Source organism: Arvicanthis niloticus, chromosome 17 (assembly GCF_011762505.2).
Source record: "Arvicanthis niloticus isolate mArvNil1 chromosome 17, mArvNil1.pat.X, whole genome shotgun sequence".
NCBI classification, from domain to species: domain Eukaryota; kingdom Metazoa; phylum Chordata; class Mammalia; order Rodentia; family Muridae; genus Arvicanthis; species Arvicanthis niloticus.
In genome coordinates this window covers 17,541,924-17,568,201 of record NC_047674.1, presented here as the reverse complement: position 1 = coordinate 17,568,201, position 26,278 = coordinate 17,541,924, and the positions used below count along the sequence as shown (strand labels likewise).

The following is a 26,278-nucleotide window of genomic DNA, read 5'->3' as shown; positions in this document are numbered from 1 at the left end:
CGGGGAAAGATGTCCACAGCTGTGTCATGCCCCACTGCCAAAAGTTTCTGGACTTTATTCTACTAAACAAATATATATTTTGAGCAGATGAAATGTGACCAGAACCAACATGAGAGAGTCAGGGGTCTCACTGCAAAGACACCCCAAAGTTTTACTCTCACTTACAGTTATGACAACAGAAACCCTAACACTCACAGGGACAGTATAGGAAATATTTGTGTGCCCAAATGACCTAGGATGTGGACAGTGCCATCTTCATATATATGTATAGTCTTGTATGACCTGAGGTGACACTGTCTCAGAAGAGCATGTGTTGTCAGACTTTGGGAAGATGAATTCTTTAGATAATGACCTCAAGTGGTCCACATTGCTGGATCCACCCCTGACTATTTCCAATGCCTTCTGTTCTCCTTTCATTTAATGAGACTCTGAGCATGAGACTCGTGTCAATAACTTACGTGACAAGTACCCCTGCTACTGACCTGCTTGGTCACTGGCTCTCCTCTCAGACATGCTCCTGGCCTTGTGCTTGTGTCTCATAGCACGATTGAAGATAGAATTCCTCTGGATTGGGATGAGGCGGCGGGGTTCTTCATTTTGAGTCTCCTCGCCAGTCTCAGGTGCCTCCCCGTTCTCTGGAGGTAATGCAGACCTCATCTCAGCTGGACCATGATTGCTTTTCCATGAGCTGCTCACTGATTTCCTCTGAGGTTTTCCCCAGTCTTCAGAGGTTTTGGTCTCCATGGCAATGGACCTCACAGTTTCTCAGCAGGACTGCTGGGGTCAGCAACCTCTCTGACTTCATCAGTTTTCAGTGCTTTAGAATAGACAGAGAACAGTTATCAGTTAGAGTCATTGGGCTAAGTGGTGCATTCAGAGCATAGAATCCTTTTCCATTCCGGTTTAATGAGATTTGGGATAATCTATCTGCACACACCGGCAGTTGCATCTTTGCCAATAAGAATCGCGGCACAAACCGCTCATTTGGAAGCAGTCATGTATCATTGTGTAATTGAGGCTTGCTTGCCCCATTCATAGGCGGCACTTTAGGGAGAATGCTTCAAGTGGTTTGTGTAACCAACTTGCATGTAAATATTTCCTGAGTAACTCTAGACACAGAGAGCACCAGATAGCAAGTGTACTGTAGGAGAGCGAAGGGAGGGGACAGTCGGGGCAGATGCAGGAAGGCAGGCGTGGGGCAAGAGGAAGTGACATTAGCGTGTCTCACAAGGGTCCATTTATGTCTGAGCAAAGTTGAACTCCACAAAGACAGGGCCCTTCCATCATGTGATTGCCAAGTCCAGCTGGGCTAGTAGCCTCTTTGTATGAGAAGCTTCATCCCATGAGCTGGAGTCAAATAGGTCTAGCTCCCTCTGGGGCAACTGTCTAACATATCATTCAAGCTAAGACACTTGTAACAGGAAAAGCGAGATGCAATAGAGTGACCCAGGACTATACAGTTAAATCCAGCTGCCTCCCAACGTGCACCTCCTACCAGGATGGGGATCTGAAGCACCGAGGGACCTGAGAGGTCTTTTGAGAATGGGCGCCACACTGGTGGGACAATGTCCTGGGTGGTGAAGCCATGGAGACTTTATGGGTGGAAAAGTCATGCACAGAAGCTGAGTATGCAGGAGCTGTTTGTTGGGTCATGGGGTCAGAGCTGCCATTGCATTCTATGTGGGTCAGAGACTCAGGAACACTTAAGCACTTTCACACCTTGTTCTATAAAACAGGGACAGTAGGAACAATACACAGGACCCGCCCACACACTCTTTCTCACTCAATTTCTCTCTCTAGCCCAACTGCACACCTTATCCTTGGGGTAGCAGCTGAGCTAGGGGTTCCCTGGAGATGGAGAATGGATTTGTCCAAGGCAAGATTTGAGGCCTGAAGCCCACACACCAGAATCACATACAGAGGGACAGCACATTCTCCCCTACCTGCCTGCAGGTCAGCTTGCATTCCATGAACAGTCATGTCTACACATAACCAAGCAGATACAAGTTGCATGGTGGGCTTAGGAGGCAGGGACTTTCTGGGGAAGGGCCTACCTCAGGGCAACATGGCCAGGCATCAGAATGCCATCTGAGTTATGCAGAGTGGAAGCTGGGGGGTAGAGCTGCCATTTCTACCCTGGTTATCATTTCTTTTGTTTGCTTGTTTTGTTTGTTTTGTTTTCAATATAGAATCTCACTATGTATGTTGCTGTCCTGGAACTTGTGGTATAGAGCAGGCTGTCCTCGAACTCACAGACATCTGCTTCCCTCTACCTTCCAAGTGCTGGGGTAAAAGGTGTGCACCACTACGCTTGGCTTAGATTATTTTTACATTTATTTATTTACTTTTGAGATTGGGTTTCTCTACCTATCCCTGGTTATCCTAGAACTCATCATTTCTTGACCCACGAAAATACTGTGTGGTCCCCAGGTCCCCATCTAGCAAAGGGTAATGCTGCTAACTCAGGTGTCCGGAGAAGGTTGTTGCAGTGGCTAAAAGAGGTCAGATCATTCATGTTCCATCCCTTAGAAGAGTTCCCAGAAGAGTTGACACCTATCAACCTGGGTCATCAGGGACCGTGAAGGAGTAAAAGCTAGTGTTCCTGAGCCACGGACAAGAACTAGAGAATGAACAGAGCATCTGTCTGAGCCAGATGAGAGATGAGCAGGGGACCCTGCCCTGGCTCTGTGGTGGAGAAGACACACTCAGGCTGCAGGGACAGGGACAGGCTGCAGGGATCAGTGAATCTGGAGCAACTCAGTCTCTCTGTCCTGTGGGAACAGAAATGGAGGGCTGGGATGAAAACCATAGCTAAATACAAGGCAGGGACTTGGCAGTTGAGAGCTTTCCTCAGGTGGAGCAGCTGCATGGGGGCATGTGAGGAATCACCCATCCCGACATCGCTCTTCTCCTGCCCGCACTGCCTCTCTTCCCACCCCAGCTCCTCCATTGAGTCTGTGTGCTCAGTTCAAAGCTGGATCTGAGACAAGCAGGAGATCCCAGGGGATGGAAGAGGTGTGTCTAGGTGTGGTACAATGTAGAAACCGTTCTGAATTTTGTAGGCCCTTGAAGAGACTGATTCAGCAGATACCAGGATGTATCTGCTAGTGGCACAGTGATCGTGCTGAGGTATGGCAGGGGTGTGGCAGGTGGATACCTGAACCAGGATCTGGGAGAGGAAAGGGATGTAAGGAATCCAGGATGAGGACTCATGGGGAAAACTCAGCCAGGGCTCTGATGGCGGTAGCCAGGGTGACAGGATGATGAGGCCTGTCAGAGATGTGGGTGGGGCCAGTTTTGGGTTAGACCATGCTGGTTTCAGTGTGTCAGGTTAAGGAAAGTCCATAGCAGGACTGACTGCCTAGCTGCCATCTTTCTTCTCTGATCGGGCAGAGTCCTGAAGCCCTAACCTGGGCATCTTGGCTTCAAAGTCATTATTCTTACACTTGCATCAGTTTGATTTTGTTGTTGTTGTTGCTATGTCAAAATAACAAGAGATCAAGCCCTTCTAAGAGCTGGGTGTGGTGGTACGTACACACATTTAATTAATTCCAGGACCTGAGAGGCAGGTGGGTCTTTGTGAGTTCAAGGCTAGAATGGTTTATATGGCAAGTTAAGTTCCAGGCTAGCTCATCTCACAATGGTTCTTCCAGGTATTGCTGCAGGTTGGGGACCTGACTGCACTTACTCAGTCCCTAGCGATTATCACCGGGAGATAGCAACATCACTGCTGCGGCTGATCTCAGCTGCCAACTTGACAGGATCACAGGAGAGACAAACCCCTGGGCGTGTCTGAGAGGGGTTGTCTAGATTAGGTTAGTGTTAGGCTCACCCCAAATAGAGGCAGCAACATCCATGGGCTGGCGCTGTGGGCTGAATAAAAAGGAGAAGCGGAGCTAAGTGCCAGGCAGCATTCATTGCTCTCTGCTTCCTGACTGGGGATGCCCTCTGACCAACCAGCTGCCTCATGCTCATGTCTGCTGCTGTGACTTCTCCTCCTCCCTTAAGTTAACTTCTTTCCAGGTATTTTGTCACAGAGAGAAAAGTGGCTTATATGTCATTTTTAAGCTGCAGTTTTACACATTGAAACTAGATTTACGTAGAGTAAGAATGTACTGTTTTTAGGCTGTGTCTTATGAGTTCATCAATGGGCACAGTTCGGGGGGGTACCCCGTCAACATCCAGTTCCTTTGTCCCAGTGAGATCCCTTGCATCCCATCACAGCCCCTGGTAACTATGGTTACTGAAGGTTTCCTCCTGGTTGCTTTTCCTGATGGCCATGGAGGTAAAGCTAGGTGACAGGTGATCTCTTCATCCTGTTGATCCATATTTTCAAATCTGTCCACCATTGTCTGGTCACTCCTGGTCATCAGTATTCACTGCATGCTTCTATGGACGTGTGGACACCCTCAGGACTTACTGCCAAGGGCTCTGAGCTAGGGTCCAGGACCTGGGTTCAACCCTCCAAATCTAGTTGCCTTAACACTGGGGGAGTCAGGCTTCAGTTTCTTGCCCAGGAGACTGTGTCTGTTGTGTGTTGGGGGGCAGGGTTAGGTGGAGATGGGTGGGAGTGGGGTGAGTCTTATGCTCTACAGTCTCTTCTGGCTAAAAATCTGTGATCTAGGGAAGCTGAGGATGCCACGATGGTTGCTCCTACAATGACAAGGACCAGGGGTGGATCAGAAGCCATTCCAGCCAGTTCCTCTAAGAGACAGGAGCTGTGAACCCTGGGAAAAATATATTTCCAGATCCTACTATCTTTTAGGGGCATAGAGAGCAAAAGAAAAATAATCTATAAAACTATATGGAAGTCAGTCTCATTTATACCTCACTGGAGGACCGGTGCAGGCAAGAGAGAACCAGGTTTGGAATCTTGTCGTTACTGTTATTCTAAACTCACTAACTGCTAGAAAGTCCAACAGCCCTCAGCCCATCTATTTGATCACCTGAAGTTTCCCTTAGAATCCTAAATAGCTTTGAGCCCTGGGTCTTTCTGATCCAGGTATGACTTCTGGGTAGAAATTTGTGGATGGAGGTAAGAAGGGCTGAGGGAGACATTTCCATTTTCTCAGCAGACATTCACTGAGTGCCTGCTGACCTGGGACACACATCCTTATATCCCTCCCTGTTCCTTGCTCCTTGGGGATGGGACTTGAATTGGTGGGTTTGCTGTTGGCGCCCTGCAGAGCACACAGTGTTGCGTGTTTGACCTCTGCTGCCTACAGTAGCAGTAACAGTGGATCTGTGAATGTCCTTGGTTATGCCCACAAGTACCCTGTGAGGTCCACAGTCACTAACCTCCCCTTGTAGGCAGGAAGCTGCAGCTCCAGCACACTAGTGGCATGTCCAAGGCCATATCATTGGTAACTGATGTGGCCAGGATCACACCCCGTGTGTCTGACTCACAGTTGGGGAGACTGTAGTCCTTAGTGGGAGAAGGTGGGATGAGTCAGAGGCAGGAGTGGCCATCATTTATATGCCTTGGTGCTTGGAGGCCATAAGCCAAAAGTGACTGTTAAGGCTCTCAGAGCTGATCTGTGGGCCAGGGCCTTCTTGGTGAGTCAGAGGCCCGGGAGCTCAGGTCTCTTGGAGGAAAGGTTACAGGTGGGGCAGGGAGCTGGCTACAGGCCTGGCTGTATCACGTGAGATGAGAGGGCCCGGTGAGCAGACAGGGATCCTGACCCCGGATCCCTTCAGACTCCCCAAGAAATCACCTGGGATCTTGTTTAAAGCCAGATTCTGACATAAGAGGTCCTGCTGGAGCCCAAACTGCATTTATGACAGGTTCTCTGTGCACATTCATTTTTCCAGCCTGTGGGTCACCCTCAAGCAAAGCCCCAGAGGACAGAACCCCAGCACTGCAGCAGAGATGAGATCGAGAAGAAAACCAAGTGAGCTCTACCTGCTGTTGTCCTTCACGGTAGCTGGGTGTGGGGAACATCACAGGTCAGAGGTGGATGGAGATCTGGAGAAATGGAAGGCTGGGGAGGGAAGGAGGAGGAGGAGGAGGAGGAGGAGGAGGAGGAGGAGGAGGAGGAGGAGGAGGAGGAGGTAAGGCACACAGTCAGGCTGCTCCATATCATCGCTTTCCATCTCCTCAACTGGGAGTAAAGACGTGGGAACGAATCCTCCCTAGAACTGAGGGCCTTCAGCAGAGTCACACAAAGTACTTAAAGAACTCATTCTGCAGTAGGCCGCTCTGGGTGTCAGATAGCCCAAAAAGGTGAGGCTCAGCCTCCAAGACTCACAGGGACCACCAGAAGGAGCAAGAGGTTGCAAGGGAAAGAAATGGGTAAAGAGCCAGTCACAGGAGGCCTCAGCACAGAGGGAGACCCCAGGTGGGAGACAGCTTCCTGTCAGTTGTTCAAGCTGTGCCCATAAACCATCCAAGGAAGACCAGGAATGTGTGTGTGGGAGTGCACGTTCAGTGAGCAACCCTGAGGCCTTAGTAGTCTCCTCAGAGAGGGGATCTAGAACAGCATGTTGACCATGCAGGAGCACATTTGGCCTTAAAGAATAAGTATGACTCAGGCAAGAGGAAGGGAAATGGCCATTCTTGTCTTTTGTCCCACAAGTAAAAGGTAGGTCTACCTCGGGCCATCAACAACAAAGTCTTGGGGAGGGGGTGCCAAAAGTGTCTGGGACTTGACAGGAAGCTTTTAGGTAGCAGAGAAAGAAGCAAGTGACATTTCCAGTATGGATGAAAGTCCCTTACAAGAAGTTCTGGGTAGAAGCCGTGTCCTGTGTGCCACACAGAGAGCCTTGGTGTCCATAGAAGGGTGGAGCTGGGCCTTGCCCAGGAAGGAGGCTGATGGATCTCAGGGAGCAAAAGACAGGAGGGAATTAAACATCCCCAGGGATGGGAAAGTGAAAAGCTGAACTTTAGAGATTGGGTATTAGCAGTAGGGAAGGGGCTGGAACAGGGAACAAACAAAAACCTGGGGTGGGGGTGGAGGTCACAGTATGGTCTGGAAGCCAGCCAGCCCTATCTATGGGGAAAGCCCTAACGACCTGTGGTCCTATAGACTCAGTGTGGACTTGGGATGTAGAAGGGAGAACGCCCAGAGCTGCAAGGGTGAGAAACTGGGCTGTTTCACAACCAAGACCAGGGCCACTGCAGAAGGTGCTCTTCATACTTGAAGGGACCTGAGACTCTCTTTCTGGTGTGTGAGGTGGGGTTGCTGGCTCGGGGGAGGGGACTCTTCTATGCTTGAGCAGATACCTGAGGAAGGAAGCCAGGACATGAAAACCTTCCTAACCAGTACTTGCTGGCTTGTTGGCTCCAGAAGAAGGAGAGTGAATGGACACTAGTTTTCTTTGAGGCAAACTCAAGAGGAGAGATGGAAAGAAAGAGAGGGACAGATAGATGGATGGATGGATGGATGGATGGATGGATGGATAGATGGATGGATACATAGATGATACATTTGGCAGAGGCTGAAGTTGAACATTGTTCCTTGTGACAAGGTCCAGAACAGTTTGTGTAATACTGACTTAGCAATTATAGTTTCTCTGTGCTTTGGGTTTTGCCCTACAGTGGATGAAGCCTAAGGTCCCCAGCCTGCTAAGCAAGCACTCTTTCCTGCGCCAGACTGCAGCCCCAATCCTAGTTTCTAATGTAAGCAATGTCTCTTTTTGGTGAGGAAACACTGAGGTTTAAAAACCAAGCCACATCCCAGTCTCTAGACTCGGCTAGCACCTACCGCCTGGCCGCTGTCTGTGACAAGTCCCTTTAGTCTACAGTAGGGGGTGAAACAGCAGCAGAGGGGACATTCATGTGCAAGAGAAGAGATGCCAGCATAGTACCTCTTCCTGGTGAGCGGGTACGGAAAACTTGAATAGATTCCTATCTGAAAGAATTGAGATGCCAGAGTTATGTGGGATAGAAGAAACAAAACCAGAGAGCAGGGACAAGCCGGACATCCCTGTTGGCAAGAGTGAAGATTAGTGGAGCTGGAACTGCAGAGGTCCGAGGACACAGAGCCAGTGTGCGAGATGAGGAGGAAGACATGGGAGAAGGCTTTGAGGGAGGAAGCCTACAGGCCTGGCAGGCAGGAGGCCCAGCAGGCCAACTGCAGAATGTAAAACTTAAAACACCATCACCACCACCAACAAAACCCTCAAAAGGTTACAGTCACAGAAAAACTGCAGGTACTGAGCTTTTGAAATCAGCTCTTCAAAGAACTGAAGGGTACTGAGCTTGAGGTTAGGAAATTCTGGATTTGGGGGTTTAGAGGGACAAATGTTTGCATTTGGTGGTGGAAGCAGAAGAGGCTAAAGGAAGAAACAGGTCAGGAGGAGTCAGGAAATGAAACTAGAAGCTGAGTCCATGAGAAATATCAGGAAAGCTCCCAGTATCCTCTGTTTGCTGGAGGGTCACCAAGCTACGTCCCTCAGCTTTCCCTTATTGTGATAAATGCCTGAGTCAATTTATAAAGATAAAAGGTTGCTCTGGGCTTACAACAACCACTAATGGATGAGTGGGCAGGAAAAACGTGGTCCATCTACACAGCGGGATACTCTACCACAAATAAAAAAGACAGCCACACAGGGGAACCTCAAGGACTTTGTGCAAGATGAAAAAGATAACTACGCACAGAGAAAGAGAAATGCCGCTCAGTCACGTATGGAAGCTAAAACAAAGTCTTAGATGCAGAGGGTAGAGGGGTGGTTGCTTGTCAGGATCTGGGTATGAGAGAAGAGGAAAGGACACAGGCTCAGTCATAAGATGGGCAACACTCGAAAGTCTAGAGGAAGATAAAGGCAGTGGTGGATGGGTTAATTGATTTGATGATAGCAACCACTATGCAATTTATATATGCATTGAATCATCGCGTGGTGTATCTTGAGTATGTTCAATCTTTATTTGCAAATTAAATATTTGAAAAATGTTATAGTCATGATTTATACATCAAAATAAAAAGTCATATAGGCATTAGGGCACATGCCTGTATTACAGCACTTGGGAGACTGAGTCAGGACAGTAGAGGGCTAGCCTGGACTACCCTGCTTCTAATAAATAAGTAAATGCATAAAAGTAAATAAGAAGATGAAGAAGAAGGGAGGAATTTGGCTTTGGTTTTCTGTGGGTACCATATACCAGAGGGGAGGGGTGGCTCAAAGGGGATTCTGGGAAAGCCCAGAGGTTCCTGTGGGGAGGAGGGTCCCAGCTGGGTGGTTACAGGGTTCAAGGATCCTAGGATATTTTATCCTTTTTGTTCCCACACCTGTGTTCCCTGCAGGTACAGATATACACAGCAGTGCAGCTGACTGTGGCTTGTAGGATTTCTGAAGCAGGAACCTGATAGAAGACTGGAAAGAGCCGGGCAGTGGTGGCTCATGCCTTTAATCCCAGCACTTGGGAGGCAGAGGCAGGTGGATTTCTGAGTTCAAGGCCAGCCTGGTCTACAGAGTGAGTTCCAGGACAGCCAGAGCTACACAGAGAAACCCTGTCTCGAAAAACCAAAAAAAAAAAAAAAAGAAAAAGAAAAGAAAAGAAAAAAAAAAAAGAAAGAAAGAAAAAGACTGGAAGGGAAGGGACCCTGGCCTAGAATGCCCTGGAAGAAATCAAGTCACCTCATCTTGTCTTTGTCTTTTAGAGCAGCCACTGCATAAAACCCCATAGCTCTCTGAGGGTTCCCTAGAGCCCATAAGTCAGCTTGAGGAGTCATTGGAACAGATAAGCAGTTGCCCAAGCCATAGAAAGCACTAGAAGTATGCATGTGGCTGGGAAACACGGTCTCCAGTGGAGCTGGGGGGAGGTTCAGACAAACTGTAGCCAAGGCATCCTTGAAGACCTGTCAAGGCAGGCATCAGACCCAGCAAAAGAATTGAGAGGTAGACATTTCAACCATGGTGGTAACAACTCCCCACCCCAACCCCTGTGGTGGTGCCTTGTCACTGAGCTATCCCCCTATCATCTTTTGTGTTTTAATCAACAGATGCCATTGAAGAGTTTGGTTCATTGTTAACTTGGCTCAAGCTAGAATAACCTGGGGAAAGTTTCAATGAGAAATAGTCTGTAATGGGTTGGCCTGTGGTCCTGTCTGTTGGGGGGATTATCTTGACTGTCCATTGATGAAGGAAGACCTATCTCATTGTGGTGATACCATTCCCTAGGCAGGGGGCTTCTAAATAGTATTAGAGAGAAAACAGCTAGCTGAAAGCAAGCAACCAAGAATCCACACATTTATCCTCTCTTTGCTCTTGACTGTGGATGTGATGTGACTGGAGCTGTTTGCGTTCCTGTCTTGACTTCCTGGAAATGACGAAGTGCAGCCTGGGATTGTAAGCCAAATAAAACCCTTCTATTCTTCCATGAATTGCTTTCGGTTAGGATTGAGATACTTGTCACAGCAACAGAACTGAAACTAGACAAGTCATAGACAGCATGGTCGCACTGTTAAATGGTCATATCTACCCAAGCAAAACACATTCTCTTACACAGCTGGAATTTTAGGCTGAGAGCACATACCATCAACAGTGTGCTGTCCCTGTTATAGAGTAAACCTTTTGAGATATTTCTCTAACCCCATCCCTTAACCACGCCAGTCTCTTACAACCGCTGCACTATCAACTTCTGTGAAGTCAATACTGAAAAAAATTACGTTGCATATACATTTTGCATATACATATACGTTGCATAACAGGTACCCTGTTACAAAAGGGCAGTTCACACACCTATGTGCTATACATTGAGCTTGGTCCCACAGATCCCAATTCCCCTCTCTTAATTTCTGTTAGTTCCCATTGAGACAATGTTTTGCTTCTACTTTCACACCACACACACATGCATAATTGCATGCATCTATATAAAATGCATAGAAAAAACATACAACGTTTGTCTTTATAAAACTGACTTAATTCAGCCAGTGGTGCATGTCTTTTTTCCCAGCACTTTGAAGGAGGAAGCGTATGGATCTCTGTGAGTTCATGACTAGCCTGGTCTACAAGGCTAGTTCCAGGATAGTCAGGGCTACCAAAAACAACAAAACAAAACCCCATAACTGGCTTAATTCTTTTAAGAGATAAGGTCCTACGTGCCTTAGGGTTTCTACTGCTGTGGTGAAACACCAAGACCAAAAGCAATGTGTTAGGAAAAGTTTCAGCTCTTAGCTGTACAGCGCTTAGGGCAGTCCTTCACTGAGAGACGTCAGTGCAAGAACTCAAACAGGGTAGGAACCTGGAGGCAGGAGCTGATGCAGAGGCCATGGAGGGATGTTACTTACTGGATTGCTCCTCAATGGCTTGCTCAGCCTATCTTTTGGTCCCCAGGACACCAGCTCAGGGATGGCATCACATGCACAGAGATAGACCCACCCACATCAGTCAATCAAGGAAATGCACCCCAGTCTTGCTCACAGGCCAGTGTAGTTGAGGTCCCCTCTTCCAAAATGACTATAGCTTTTGTTCTCTTGACAAAAACCTACCTATCACACAACCTCTGAGTGCGAATGGAAGATGCCTGCCTTTCAGTGATTGACTTACTTTGTGTCACACAATATCCTTCATGTTCAACCAATTTTGTCACAATGAAAAGGACAACCTCCCCTTTTATGTCTGGATAGTATTTCACTGCATGTATCCCTGTAATGTCTTTATTGTCCTATCTTTGGTGGATACGTAGGTTGGTTCATAGTTTGGTTTTTGTGAATAGCGATGTAGTAAGACAATCCTTTGACATCTTAATTTCATCTCTTTTGTGTGTATACCCAGACATAGGCTTTCTGCATTTTATAGTGGTTCTAGCTTTTAGCATTTTTGAGGATGCTACTAAATGGGAAATAGAAAGCAATTCTTCTGAGACATGGAGAAAGATAAGGGTACCATTTCCCAACACATCGGCTTTAGTGCTGATGCCCTAGCTGTAGCGATTAAGGCCTCCAGACTGAAAAGGAGGGTATTAAATTGTCCCAGTTTGCCTAGGATCTGATCGTACTGAAAGAATATCCCTGAAGATGCTGCTGTAAAACTGTTAGAACTAATAAATCATTTTAATAAAGTTGAAAACTGCAAAATCAACCTACACAATTCAGCAACCTATCTATACACTTCATTAACTATCTGAAAAACAAATTAGGAAAAAATTTTTTACATCTATAAAACCCTTATCTAGGAATAAATTTAACTTAGGAGATCGACAATCCCTGCAGTAGAAATGGTAAAACACTGATGAGAGACACTGAGTGAGACCCAGATAACTGGAAAGATAATGTATGTTCATGGATTCAAAGAATGAGTATTGCCAAAGTGCATACCACCCAGAGTGGTGCACAGGTTCAGTAGTCTTTGATAAAATACCAAAAACAGAATAAAAATTATACAGAACAGTGGTTGGTGATGTTTCTAGAAAATTGGAAGCTTCCAGTTAACGATGGTGGAATGCTGGTGAGAAGCTTCAACCAGACTTCAGAGGAAGGGCTCCTTTCTTTTCTCTGGTCCCTGTGATTTTCCTTATCTTTCTATCTTGCCTCTATGGGACCCTAATAGAACAATGGTTCTCAACCTTCCTAAAGCTGCTGCCCTTTTGTACAGCTCCTCATGTTGTGGTGGCCCCCAGCCATAAACTGATTTTCATTGCTACTTCTGTATGTTATGAATGGTAATGTAAATATCTAATATGCAGGATGTGTGATATATGAAAGGGTCATTTGTTACCGCCCTCCTGAAGAGGTCATCACCCACTGGTTGAGCAAGGCTTCTCTAGGATGAAGTTTGTGAATGCCCTCTTTGGTGATTGACTGAGGCACCTCCCCCTCCTCTGTAAATGGTATCCTCACAGCCAGAGTAGGGCAGACACATTTACCAAAAATGGCAGCATTAGTTTGAGCTGTGTGGGTCAACAGCTTCTCTCTGGTTTTAATTAGCCAGCCTAGCCTGTCGAGGCCATTTTTGGTTGAATTTGTGGGGAGGAAAAAAAAAAAAAAAAGCTTCAGCCAAGAATAAAAGAATGCCCAGAGTTTTAATCTCTGGAGCATTTGGGGAACCTCTAGCTCCTTCCCTGAGATTAAGCTTCAGGGTGAAGGCATGCCTGCACTTCTTATATACTCTTGTGTGTTTTTAACATTAAAACAAATGTCATCGAGCAGGGTGTGGTGGTGAAAGCCTTTAATCCCAGCACTAGGGAGGCAGAGGCAGGTGGATCTCTGAGGCCAATCTGGTTTACAAAATGGGTTCCAGGACAGCCAGGGTTACACAAAGAAACCATTGTCTTGAAAAACCAAAATCAAAACCAAAACCAGCCAGGCAGTGGTGGCGCATGCCTTTAATCCCAGCACTTGGGAGGCAGAGGCAGGTGGATTTCTGAGTTCAAGGCCAGCCTGGTCTACAGAGTGAGTTCCAGGACAGCCAGGGCTACACCTGGCTCAAGAAACCCGAGAAACCCGTCTTTGGTTTGTTGGAAAAACAAACCAAACCAAAACCCCAAACCAAACAAATCAAGAAGTCAGCAGGGAGCCACAATAAGTATGCAGATTGCTGACTGTTTACAGATAGCAGAACACACTGGAGTAAGCAGACTCAGATTCTAAGGGTGGTCAGGATTGCTCTTCCAGAAGCTTCCCAGCGTCTCCTCCCTGACCTTGAGGATAAGACTGCCTACAGCAAGGGTCTCTGTGTACTGGGGACTTTATGTGAGGTGCTTGTGAGATACGGCCGTCATGCCTGTGAATTGCCTGATTATATTTGGTTCTCAATGGAGTTGGCCCTCACCTTGGTGCCCTCGGAGTCCTCTGGGAAGTTAACCCATGAGTTTTGACTCAGGGATACTGATCTGGAGCCCCAGAGTACAAATGTCTGAGAAGTCCTCAGGGGCAGATCTTTCTTGAATATCTCCCTCTGTCTGGAAAAGCAGCCTGGCCTTGTCACCACCGTGCCTCCTTTAGGGGCAGCATGTGACAGTAAAGCAGGAAGTTAGAGAGTGATCTTTAAAGATCTTTAAAAATTAGTATATGAAACAACAAAAAATGGTCGGTAAAGAGAAGGCTGGAAAACCTAAACAGAGACCCACTAAGTCCAGCCCCTGGCATGAGCACAGAGGGACTCTCTTGTCTCAGGGTGGCCTGTGGCTCACTGTAATATGAAAATGTGCACCTCTAGTGAAGATTCACTGCATTTATTGTTCTAATTTATTCTTGTTGCTGTCATACTTTAACCAAAAACAACATGGAGGAAGAAAGTTTATGCAACTTGTAATTCCATATCAAAGTCAAGGCAGCAACATAAGGCAAGCCTGCTTGCAATTCCAAACCACATTACCTCAGTCCAAGCAACTCACTTCACAGTCAGTGAAGTACAGCATGGACCAAGAGAGAAGCTGCATGCTAACTGGCTCACAAGCTAGCTTATACTCAACAATTTTCTTACACAGTTCAGGACCACCTGCTTAGGGAATGACACCGCCCACAGTGGACTGAGCCCTCCTACATCAACTAACAATCAAACCAATTCCTCACAGACTTGGTTACAGGCAGATCTGATCTGGGCAATTCCTCAGTGGAGGCTCCCTTCCCAGATAACTAATTCTAGGTTGTATCAAGTTGGCAGTTAAAACTCACTAGGATAGATGCTGAAGAAACATGGTGTGTAAAGTCACTATAGAACTACACCTAATAGAGTGTGCTCGGAGAAGCTTGTGTTATACAAATGGGAGGGAAAAAATTGGTCCTGTGAAATGTAAGACACCTTCCTCCCCATTGTTTGTGCATTAGGACAAGTTGAGTTGTTTAGCTTTGTGCTTCCTCCCCTCTGGGTTATCTTTTTAAACAAAAAAACAAAGCACAAACTGTATTGGCTTCTGTTGTAACTGTATTTCTATTATTATTATTATTATTATTATTATTATTATTATTATTATTGCCAAAAATCTAGAGTCTCACAAGAGGTGACCTCTGGACCCTGATATTAACCAAGCGGCATCTCTGGACCAGATGGAGACCCAGCTAGAGTCCTGCTGTGACACTGGTCTTTGTAGGTAGGCTAAAAGAGTTTAACTTTGCTGTGTCCCCCTCATATGGGGATTGGGCCTCCTGGCTTGTCACTAATCACCCAAACCAGGTCCTCTCTCACCCAAACCAGAGTGTGCAAACCTGTGGTAGAAACTTCCAGGTATAATTTGGTCAGACCATAGCCAGAAGGCTCCAAGTTCCTGTCATAGACAGCAAAAATTGACCTTCCCTTCCCCTACCAGTGACATTGTCACCAACTTGGAGGACAGTGGCAACTTGGGTCAGAAGGTGGTGGCCAAGACAGAACCTTCTGGAAAGGAAGCGCTAAGTCTCAGACCTCACGATCTTCAAGGCTGGCTGGCAGCTGGAACTGTCCACTGAACTTTGCTTCTCACTACAACGCAGGACTGGAGGATGTGGTAGGGGCCTTCATGGGGCCTCGCTGAAGCTCTGAGATGCTCAGTCACTTGCCTAAGACCATACAGCTGGGAAGAGGGTGAGGCAGAATTAGAATCTAGGTCACAGCACAAGGGAGCAGCTGCTAACCACACAGGATGAGCAGGAGACTCCTCTGGCTGAGGAAGTTTAGTTGCTTTTACCAGAGAGCAAAGGTCAGAGCCAGAGACCTAGGACAAGACTCTCAGGCTACTGAGCCTTCTCTGCTTAGTAACACCTTCCACACTGTGCAGCCCTCCACACAGGGAGCCCTGGACAATCTAGGGGTAGGAGCCCAAGGCAAGTGCAGAAGCCCCCCAGTGCTTACTGAGCGCTGGGTGATGCAGGTCTCCTGCTAGCTCTTCTGTAGGTCGGTGGGTGTGGAATGAGCCTGGTCATCTTCCTTTGATCTCTAATCCCCCCTGAGATTGGGGGAGGAGAGAAAAGGATATTCCCCTCAATGAGCCCTGGCAGGACTTGGAGATGGGTCTCCATGGGTGGTTCACACCCATGATGCAGGGAGAGGCCTCATACCTAGCTCATGATATCAGGTTCAGCAGGGTCCCTCACTGTGAGCCCCAGTGTGTCTCCTAATGACACTGGCCCATCCCTCTCTTTCAGACTCCAGCAGAGAGAGATATCCTGGCTTCCCTGTCATCCCAAATATGAACATGCCCTTGTCTGGCCTCTTTTTCCTTCTGTTTGTGCAGTGATAGCTCAAGGATTAAGAAAGATTGTGGTGCCTCTTTCATTGCACTGACAAGGCTTAAACAAATCTTACCAGCTAAACAAATGGTCCACTTATATAAATTACTTTTATTTCCCTGTGTGGAAAGAGTCAAAGACTGTGAAATATATATAATGTGCAAAGGTCGTTTGAAAAAATAAATTGAGGGATTATAGGCTTTCCATTTGTACCAGAGTAAAATGTGTTCTGTCTCAGTACTGACTGATGGCTAGACTGAGAGCCAGTCCCCTGTGGATGTGCTGAAGGCAGCAGCTCCTCTCAGCTGAAGGTGTAAGGGAAGGAAAAAACTCAGCCTTCTCTCTAGTTTTGTTTCTTTGGTTTAATCATTGTTAATTTTTGAGATAAGGTCTTCCAGTGTAACCCAAGGTTGTTTAGAACTCTCTGGATAGCCCAAGCTTGTCTCAATTTCATGACCGTCTTCCCTCACGCTGAGATAAGGGCACAAACCAGCATTCCAATCTGCCTATTTTCTGTTCTTCCTTCCTCCCTTCTTCCCTTCCATCTTTCTTTCTTTCTTTTTGTTAGTTTTTTTGTTAGTTTGTTTTTTGTTTTATTTTTCAAGACAGGGTTTCCTGAGACAGGGTTTCTCCGTGGCTGTCCTGGAAGATCAAGCTGTTCTGGAAGCTGTGGGCTTAGTTGGATATGATGGTGCAAGCCTTTAATCCTAGCACTCAAGGGGCAGAAGCAGGCTGATCTCTGATTTTGAGGCCAGCCTGGCCTACATAGGTAGTTCTAGTCCAGCTAGAGTTACACCCTGTCGAAAGAAAACAAAACAGAAAAGACCACAGGCTAGCAGGATTTGCTTAGTCACCCTTAGACAGGGTGTAATTCATGGGAGGAGTGATCTGGGTACAAGAATCAGGCCTAAGGAGCAGTTACCTCAGGTCACAGCCCTTGGCAAGTGCCACACCTACCTGTGGGCAAGTCTGGTTGTCCCTGCCATAGAGAGGAGAGCTGGGCTTGTAAAAGACAGAGAAGACCAATGGCTAAGACAGGATGGGGAACTGCCCAGAGCCACAGGAAGTGATGGACAATCGCCTCCCTCCATTGGGTCTTCATGGCAGTCTGAGAGTGGGCAGTTTGCTTATCTGAGTAGCTATGACTCATCCATCGGGGACTTCCATAGGATTCATAGAGGCCTGACAATATCAGGGCCAATTTTGGTGTCCATCTGCCAGGACTGCCACAAAAAAACATATAGGACCATATAGGTGGCTTAGCAGAAAAGTATAGCTTCCTAGCTCCAAGGACTGAAATCCTGAAGTCAGGAGGCTAGCATAGCGGGCCTCTGGTAAGCCCCTGCCCATAGCTTACAGATGTCCCCTCCTGTTCATCACGTGGCCTTCCTTCGGTGTGTGGTGGTGGTAGTGGGAGCTTTTCCCTTTTCCTTAGAGGGATGTGGTTCTCAGCATGGACACCCACCATCCTCACCTCATCTAACACAAATACCCTCTAGACTCCCATCTCCATGACCACCTCACTCTGGGTTTGGCAGAGGAATTTTGAGGAGACAAATATTGGGACCGTAACCATAGAAAAGGAATGGAAGTAAATGATTGACATTCGGGAACTTGGTGAACAGAAAAGGAAAAAAAAAAATCACAGTGTCCGCCTCACAGAAGAGCTCTTCAAACTAGAGTCAGGAGATTGTCCTTAAGCAGGGACCCAAAAATCACAGCTCTGGTTCCCCCAGCATCTGGCACAGCTACGTTGGATAAATGCAGTAAGCCCCAAGGCTTGCCACACAGACCCAGAACTTGTGGGACTCTGGATCTGTGGGCGTGGCCATTCTGCTGATGTCTTCTTTTCTGTGTCTTCTTTGGTCAAGCAACTCCTGCTCTCCCTCAAAATCCAAACTGTGCTTTCCCTGATGTTATTGCCCCTGTGTCTCTGAATCGTAATTCCTACTTTTTAAAAAAAACTATATCCATCCCCCAAAGTCCCAATTCCTAAATCACAATTCCTAAAGCCATAAATAAACTCCCCTTTTCTTAATGTTGGGAGTTGTTTTAGTCAGGAGTCTCTAGAGGAGCAGAATCAAGGGAAGGGAATATGTATATAAAATCATATATGTACATATGTGATCATATATATAACATATATGTATGTATATAATCATAAGTTATTAAGTGAGCTTTGTAGTGATGCTGGCCAAATCACACCTGACATGCCGAGAGCCCCATGCTTGGTCCTTGAGGCCGGGTCCCTCTATCTATTGGAGGAGTCCCGGGACAGCTGTGTCTCATGTTGGGAGCAATGATCAATAGTCACCCAGTGTATGAGGTGAGGTGCCGCAGTAGCCTGGCGCACGCCCTTTCTCCTCCAGCAAGTCCCCTTTGCTTCAGCATAGATCGTGTTAAACCTCTCAGAGCATCCAGCCTCTCCCTGCCCCTGCTGGTCACATCTCAACGGCCCCTAAGAAAGCCAGAAACTGGAGGAGGAGGTAAGGGGGGGTTCCAGCCTCTCGGGTTTGAATCCTGCCCCACCTCTGTGCTTCCTCTTTCCCTCCCCAGCATCCTCAATTCCTGAAAGAATCATTCTGACCCCTGTCCACCTGCCTCTTTTCTTCTTTTCCTGGAATTTTCACATCTGTGCATTCCTTTGGAACAGGCTGTACACTCTGGCGCCTGCACCCTCCAGCCCTGTCCAGCCCTGACCAGTCCTTCCCAACTTGTCAGCCTTAACTGAGGGCTGATCTGAACAGGAAGTACTCCTCAGCCTTAAGACAGCCCTCCAGGCACCAGGACCTTCTCGTACAGACAAGGTGAAGAAAGCTCTTCAGGGCTAATAGACAGAAAACCAGTATGTCCTGGGGACCAGAAAACGTCTACACTGAGACCTTCATAGTAAAGCACATTGTGCCATGCTCCTGCTGACAAATGACATGTAGGTGAACTTGTGGGCAGGAGGGAGCATGCTTGTGTGTGTACAGGCCAGTCACAACCTCAGATGCCGCTCCTCAGGCCCTTCACTTTTGGCCTCGAACTCACCAAGTGGACAAAGATGGCTGACTGACAAGCCTCCCATCTCTGCCTTCACAGCACTGGGATTACAAGCCCATGGCACAACACGCATTATTTTTTTAATGTAGGTTCTGGGGATTGAACGCAGGTCCTTACACTTACAAGTACTTTGCTGGCTATCTCTAGTCTCTTCCCTTCCTACCATATGGTTTCCTGCCATATGCTTTTCTGGTTTTTGTCGTAGTTTTGGTTTGTTGTTTGTTTGTTTGAGATAGGATCTTGCTACACAGTCCTGTCTGGCCTAGAATTTGCTGCAAAGCCCAGGCAGGCCTTTGACTTGTAGGGATCTCTCTGCCTCTGGCTCTGCCTCTGTCCTCCTGACCCTGCCCCCGACCCCCACCTCTGCCTGTGCTGGAATTACAGGTTTGAACCACCACATTCACCCTCCACACTGACAACTTTTAAAAATGCGTTTTTGAGGCCCTACCTGGTCCTTCTGTCTCCTCTCCTGTTCACCCTCTCCTTTTCTTCCCTTAGCTAGGCTGCTGAAGGGAATCCGAGGCTGAGCAAAACCCCTTCCCTGGAATCAGAGCCGCTACTTCATTCTGGGTTGTGGGAGGTCAGTTCCCATCTGTGACTGCCTGGGGCGCTACCAACATGATACCAAGGCCCTGGCTGTCGACTGCTGCTCCTTGCTCAGCCCCACCTTGGAGCACCACCTGCTCCTGGCCCTGGGCTGCTACTGCCTTGCTCCTTCCATGGTGTCTCTCCAACCCAGAGGTTTTTCTCCAAATCTCTACCTTCCTTGCGCACACAAGTATCTAGAATACCTTCCAAGCAGACAGGGTCCATGGGGAAATGATGCAGGCTCAGATCTGCAGGAGGTCCATGACCCATCACCAAGACAGCCAAAGACTGCCTCTGTCCACTCAGGCCTCTGTCTCTCAGATACAAGGTTGGACAGTTTGTGACACCTGGTCCTATTCTAGGGTTTCTCCATGTAGCCCTGGCTGTCCTGGAACTCACTCTGTAGCCCAGGCTGGCCTCGAATTCAGAAATCCGCCTGCCTCTGCCTCCCAAGTGCTGGGATTAAAGGCGTGCACCACCACTGCCTGGCCACCTGGTCCTATTCTTGACCCATCATCCACTAGGGATTCTGGAAAGGGCTTCCCCAGCTTCTGTCATTTAAAGATTAGGGAGCAGAGCTTGCACCAGCCTGTACCAGCCTGTACCAGCCTAACCACTTAAGGTCATCCTTTTCTCTGGGGTCCCCAAGCATCTGTTTGGTAGAAGAGTTCTTCCCCTTCTTCTCTATTAGCAGAGCCAGGGTGCATAGACCACCTCTTTGCCAAGATAGACATTACTTGGATGTCCAAAGACAGGCAAGCCTAGGGAATAGCTTAGCAACTTGGGACTCCAGTAGGTTTGGGCTATACATTAATACCTCTGCTAATAATACACTTAATAATACACCTGCAGGCATATGCACACATACCACTCTCTGAGCAATGCGCCCAGCAGCCTGATAGCAACATAGGACTCCTACTTGCACTGGGATACACACTTACCTCTCTCTGAACAGTGAAGTATGTTTTTCTTCCTCATAACAACTATCAAACTTAGATCCCATTCAGCAGGGCTCCAGTTAGGTCTTGACACAAGGTTAGGGAGTACATTTCGACCTAGACCAGTTTGGGGTATATGCATAATAAGGCGAACTTTGTCCTCTAAGTGAGCTTTTAGGGAGAATTCCCCATTTACCATCTATCTTAATTAGGGTTTTACTGCTGTGAACAGACACCATGACCAAGGCAAGTCTTATAAAGGACAACATTTAATTGGGGCTGGGTTACAGGTTCAGAGGTTCAGTCCATCATCAGAGGAAGGTAAGAACATGGCAACATCCAGGCAGGCATGATGCAGAAGGAGCTAAGAGGTCTACATCTTCTTCTGAAGGCTGCTAGTGGAAGAGAGACTTTCCAAGCAGCTAGGATGAGGGTCTTAAAGCCCACACATACAATGACACACCTACTCCAACAAGGCCACACCTCCTAGTAGTGCCATTCCCTGGGCCAAGCATATACAAACCATCACACCATCCTATGCTTATGTACAATTGGGCATGCATACGATTAAAATCAGATGAATTATGGGAAGGGATATGCACAGTGAGCAGAGATTTACATAATCCAAACCTGCCAATCAAAACGGAGAAAAACCTGTGCTATACACCTTAGTAACCAGACTCCACCCTCTCCTGAACTTCATCAAAGGAAGCCCTGAATAGGCGCTTTAGAGCAACTCTTTCACTCTTGCAGCCCACTGTCAGTCTTGATAATGTATTCAAACTGTATTGTTTCTTTGTTTTGAATACATTTTCCTTGTTTTGAAAATCTTGTGTGCCTTTAATTCTTTCTTGAAAAATACATCAAAACCTTGGAAGCACCTGGCCCAGATCCCAACCCCAATGACAATCCTGTATAGTCGCTGTAACTCTCCCTGTTCTGCTTCTGCTATTTTTACAGAAAGGGACATGGACACCCAGAGATGTTAACTGACTCATTCAAGGAAGTAAGAGGGGCTGGTGTTCAAACCAAGGCTGCCTGGCTGAGGCAACGTAGCTCAGAGCCTAATTTTGCAACTGTTTCTTGCCACCTTTAATTTAAAACTAACAGCCACCAAGAACACCCAGCCTTTCAGAAGGGTGGAGAGGAGCTGGGATGCATCTCAGTTGGTAGAATGCTTGCCTGGTATTCATGAAGCTCTGTGTTCTGAGTTTAATCCCCAGTGGTGCATAAAGCAGATATGGTAGGTGATGCAGTCCTGTGATCCCAGCCCTCCAGAGGTGGAAGCAGGAGGATCAGAAGTTCAAGGTCATTCTCTGATATATTATATATACATGGGATATATGAGACCTTGTCTCCAAAAAGAAAAAAAGGTGATGGAGAATTCAGAAAGATATAACGATAGGTTCTAAACCCCAGGCTTACAAGAGGTTGGCTTGAGCCTCCAGAGCTGGTGCCTACCAGGCAACCCAGTGTTCAGTTCCAGGGTGGGGCTCCAGCAGGCACCGAACAGGGGGACAAATGGCACAAATTGTCACCCCAAGAAGGCCTGGAACAACAGGCCCTCACTCTACAGGACACAAATCCTACCATTTATCTTACAAGATTCTGTCCAACCTCCTGTGCACCTTCATTTTGTCAGTTCCTATGACGTTGCCTCCAACAAACACACAAGTCAGCCATGTTTCCCACAAAGACAACTGGGCAGATCTGATTTTCTGTGAGCGTCAACACAGCTTCATTTGGACCCTACACTAGAAATTCTCCATGTCTTGAGCTCAGCTAGTAGCCTAGGATGGCTGAGTGCAAGAGATTTTGCTTTCTACTCAGAACCTGGTCCAGAGAGGTCAGAAACCCATGGGGAGCTGCAGGCAACAGTGCTGATAATTCCCAACAACTAGGAAGACTTGTCCCAGGGCCAGACACCCTTTTAAAATAAAAACAAAACAAAGCAAAACCAACCCCCCCAAAAGATCTGAGAATCACTGTAAGAATCAAAGGTGACTTCCTAAAAAGGAGCCCGCAGAAACCAAGGCTTCTGTCCAATGTCCCAGTATCCGCCCAGGAATGTTTCCTTTGAAACACGGCTTTATACATGCGCACACTTCCCCTGACTTCCAACTAGAGAATATCTACAATGAAATAAGATCCTGTACAGAGATTTTAAAAACTGGAAATAGTCGAGGGACTGTCTTAGTTAGGGTTTTACTGCTGTGAACAGACACCATGACCAAGGCAAGTCTTATGAAGACAGAGACTCTCCAGAGCAAGTCATATGGACCAAAGAGGGGAAGGAAAGAAGGAAGAAAGGCAGGAAGGAGGGAAGGCCGCTTTGAGGGTAAAGATCCTTATCCTGGTCCCATCTGGAGTAGAGGCAGTCACCAGCAGCTGATAGCCTACGGTAACTCAGCCTCACACGTAATTCAAAGCCATCTCTCTTCAGAGTCTCAGCCCATCATGATGCAGAGCCTCAGGGGACACTTCTTAGCCAGTTAGCAGGTGCACTTCCCTGACTCAAACGGGAAAGATCCTGAGCATCTGGAGGTCTCCCAAGCTCCCACCCTCAGCTCAGGTCCCCGGCTACATTATCCTCTGTTATTGTTGTCCAGATAAACAGACTAAGAACTCCGACTCCCTCCTGATGCCGAGTTATACTCTTACATCCAAACAGATCCCCACTTCTGGAGACTCTCTGTCCAGAGACACCCTCTGGACAGATAATGAACCAGCAAATCATTCGGGGGGCTCTTTAAGGGTCTAGATGGTGGGTATTTCAAGCTACAGTCTATGGTAGATACCATGACTGACTGACACGTGTGATTCCTACCAAAGAGGTGAAAGTGACAACAGCACAGTCAGCCTGCTGTGTCTACAGCTGAAGGGTATACCTCCCGGGAGGCACATAGTCCTGGTGTACAGAGCCCCCTCCCTGAGTCCGTGAGTGGCATGGATAAGAGCACCTCTCCATCTTCCCCTTCCTTCACCAAGCAGCTTCCTAGTCTATTCATTAAGACCCCAACCCCTCGTCCCTAGGAACTTGAAGCATTTAGTTAGAGTGAGCTAGGAACTTGAAGCATTTAGTTAGAGTGAGCGTGGGAAGTTACCTTATTTGCAAGTGCGCATAGCCAACCCATCAGCTATTTCCCCAACAGAAGCTCACCATGGGACATTCTTGAAAAGACCTCTCATTCATGTTCAGACTCACTGTGGTGCCCCTGGCAGTGGCAGCGGGGGCCACAGGTGCCCTTAGGAAACAGGACAGGCTAGGTGTCTCCCTGAGCATTTTCTCTGCTTTGGAGGCCGAACTCCTCCTGCCCATGGTCTGACCTCTCCCAGAATGACCAAAGCCAAGAACAAGGGAACATTCATCCTGGAGCCTGGCCTGCCTTGCATAGACTCTTTCTCTTGGGGCCATGGACAGGAGCCCTAAAGAGACACCCTCAGTTGGCTTGGCCCAAACCTCTTTCAGTCTTGTGAGCCAGTAGCTATGCCTGGAGTGAAGTCACATCCTTTGCTCTGCTCAGGGAGGGGCTTCCGGCTGACCTTTGGGTTGGGGCCCAGAACTCTTTCATCCCCTCCCAGCCTGATGGTCACTGTCATCTCACCAGTGTCCCCAGCCCCCAACTTCTAAACCTCACAAGTACAGGTGATCAACAGTTCCTCATAATCTCAATAAAGGAATAAATGAAGTGAGGTGGTGCTAATGAGTAACTTCATAATACCAGAGCAGTTACACACACACACACACACACACACACACACACACACACACACACTCACACACACACACACACTCACATGCACACGCACACTCACACACACTCACAGGCACACACGCACATACACACTCACACACACACAAAGCATATGCACACACATGTACATACACACACTCACACACACACACGCACACACTCACATGCACACACGCACACACTCACACACCAAGGTCTCAAGGTCTCATTTAATAACCCAGGCTGGCCTTGAACCCTTTGTCTCAGCCTCCTCAGTGTTTAGATTACATACCCCACACACCACCTCTCCCTGAGTAAATTCCTTACTGGTAGGAGAAGGAATGTCAGATACAGAGCTAGCAGGCTCACTCCCTTCTTGGGACAAACTGGCTCCTGTGTCTGGTGAAGCCGTTAAGGCTGAGTAGCTGTATCTGGGCACTTTGGGATTCTTGCACAGTCACAAGTTTTGCCTGGGTGGTTTGTCCACTCATGTGAGCTTGGAGAGCTGAGGCCAGAACCTTAGTGGACAAAGTTTGTGATCTACTGGCCTTCTTATGAGGACCCTACTCCCTATGCTGGGGACCATGTCCATGAAAATCTGTGGTTGGTTCAAGAGTGGCCTGAGAGTATAGTCAAGAAAGGTGGCCTATTGCCCATTTTCATGGTCCAGGATGCTAGAGTCTCCAAGGAGACTCTGGCTTCTACTTTCTGAGGCTTAATAACATCAAATGTGATCCAGGATGAAGAAAAGGAGAGGGGAAGGAAGCAGGGTAGGGGACCCAACCTCTGCATTAGAACAACAATTTCTCACAAGGCAACAAGATGTTGATCACTAGCTGAGACATCAGAGTAGCCAAAACTACAGGAACCCCAAGTCCAGCTCCCTGCAGCTGATGGCTTTGTGACTATCCCAAATATTGGTCAAGACAGGAAATGAGAACCTTCTATTTCTGTATCCAGCTGAGTTTCCCCAACTGAGTCACATCGTATTCTGACTTCACACCCACCAAGCACACAAATCTGGACGATTCTGAGGGTAGGTCCTTTGTCCTGAAACAGTCCCTGAGCAGGAGGAACAAGGTCATCGGGACAGCAACACAGGGGCTGCTACTCCATTGCTGTGATGTCTCCTCCCCTAGAGCACTCTGTAACCCTGAGGTTTGAGTCAACAACACACAGAAATCACAGCGCTCCACAGTCTACACACACATTTACAACCAGGACGAGCACCATGGGGAGTGCCCTGTTCTTGGAGGGTTCTGCAGTTAGTTTAACCGATGCTTCTGCCTCTCCGAGATGCTTAATCGATTCTTGGCAAGAGGCCCTGCACGTTCCTATTGCACAGGGTCCTGTAAGTTATTGAGACCTGTCCTATGTACTACACTGTCTCCTTAGTCCCCACAGCTGGGGGGTAGAGAAGCTGGAAGGAATCATCACCCTGCTTCATGCTTCACAGATGTTGAAACAAGCTGGGCAGGGAGAGTCACAAAGCCAAGACGGGCTGGGAGCTCACAGGTACCTCATAGGTGCAACTGGAATCTTGCAAGGGTAGCCAAGTGCTCCTTCCCGCTGGCAGTCTGGCTGCCTTCTCTTTCTTAGTTCTTTCTCACACAGTGCTTGCAACGCTCTGTACTTACCCAACAGTGACCTCTATTCTATGGCTTCCTTGATCTCATTTCATTTAAAAAAAAAAATACACATATATTTTGCCTACCTGCCAGCCAGAAGTTCCTGGGTGTTAGGCCCCCTCATAAGCGTTTCGGCTTCTTCCTTTCCCATCCGCCATCCTGTCCAGGCACCTCAGTGCAGGTCTGTGTGTCCTCACATAAGCACACACGCTCTTGACCTGTTCCTGAGAACTACAGTCTGGAAAAGTCTCCCTGAGAAA

The 26,278-nt window shown here is 47.6% G+C and overlaps 1 protein-coding gene across 1 annotated transcript in view; it reads right to left on the bottom strand.

Annotated features, from left to right (window-relative positions):
* The window catches only part of Ngef (neuronal guanine nucleotide exchange factor), an 89,354-nt gene extending 63,106 nt beyond the window's left edge, over positions 1 to 26,248 (bottom strand). Inside the window, exons 1-2 of the mRNA XM_076914855.1 lie at positions 26,105 to 26,248; positions 483 to 817 (exon numbers count right to left, since the gene is read on the bottom strand). Of these exons, the coding sequence (XP_076770970.1) occupies positions 483 to 744 (262 nt within the window). The 5' untranslated portion in view covers positions 745 to 817; positions 26,105 to 26,248. The remainder of the gene's footprint in view (positions 1 to 482; positions 818 to 26,104) is intronic.
* Between the last annotated feature and the right edge of the window lie 30 nt (positions 26,249 to 26,278).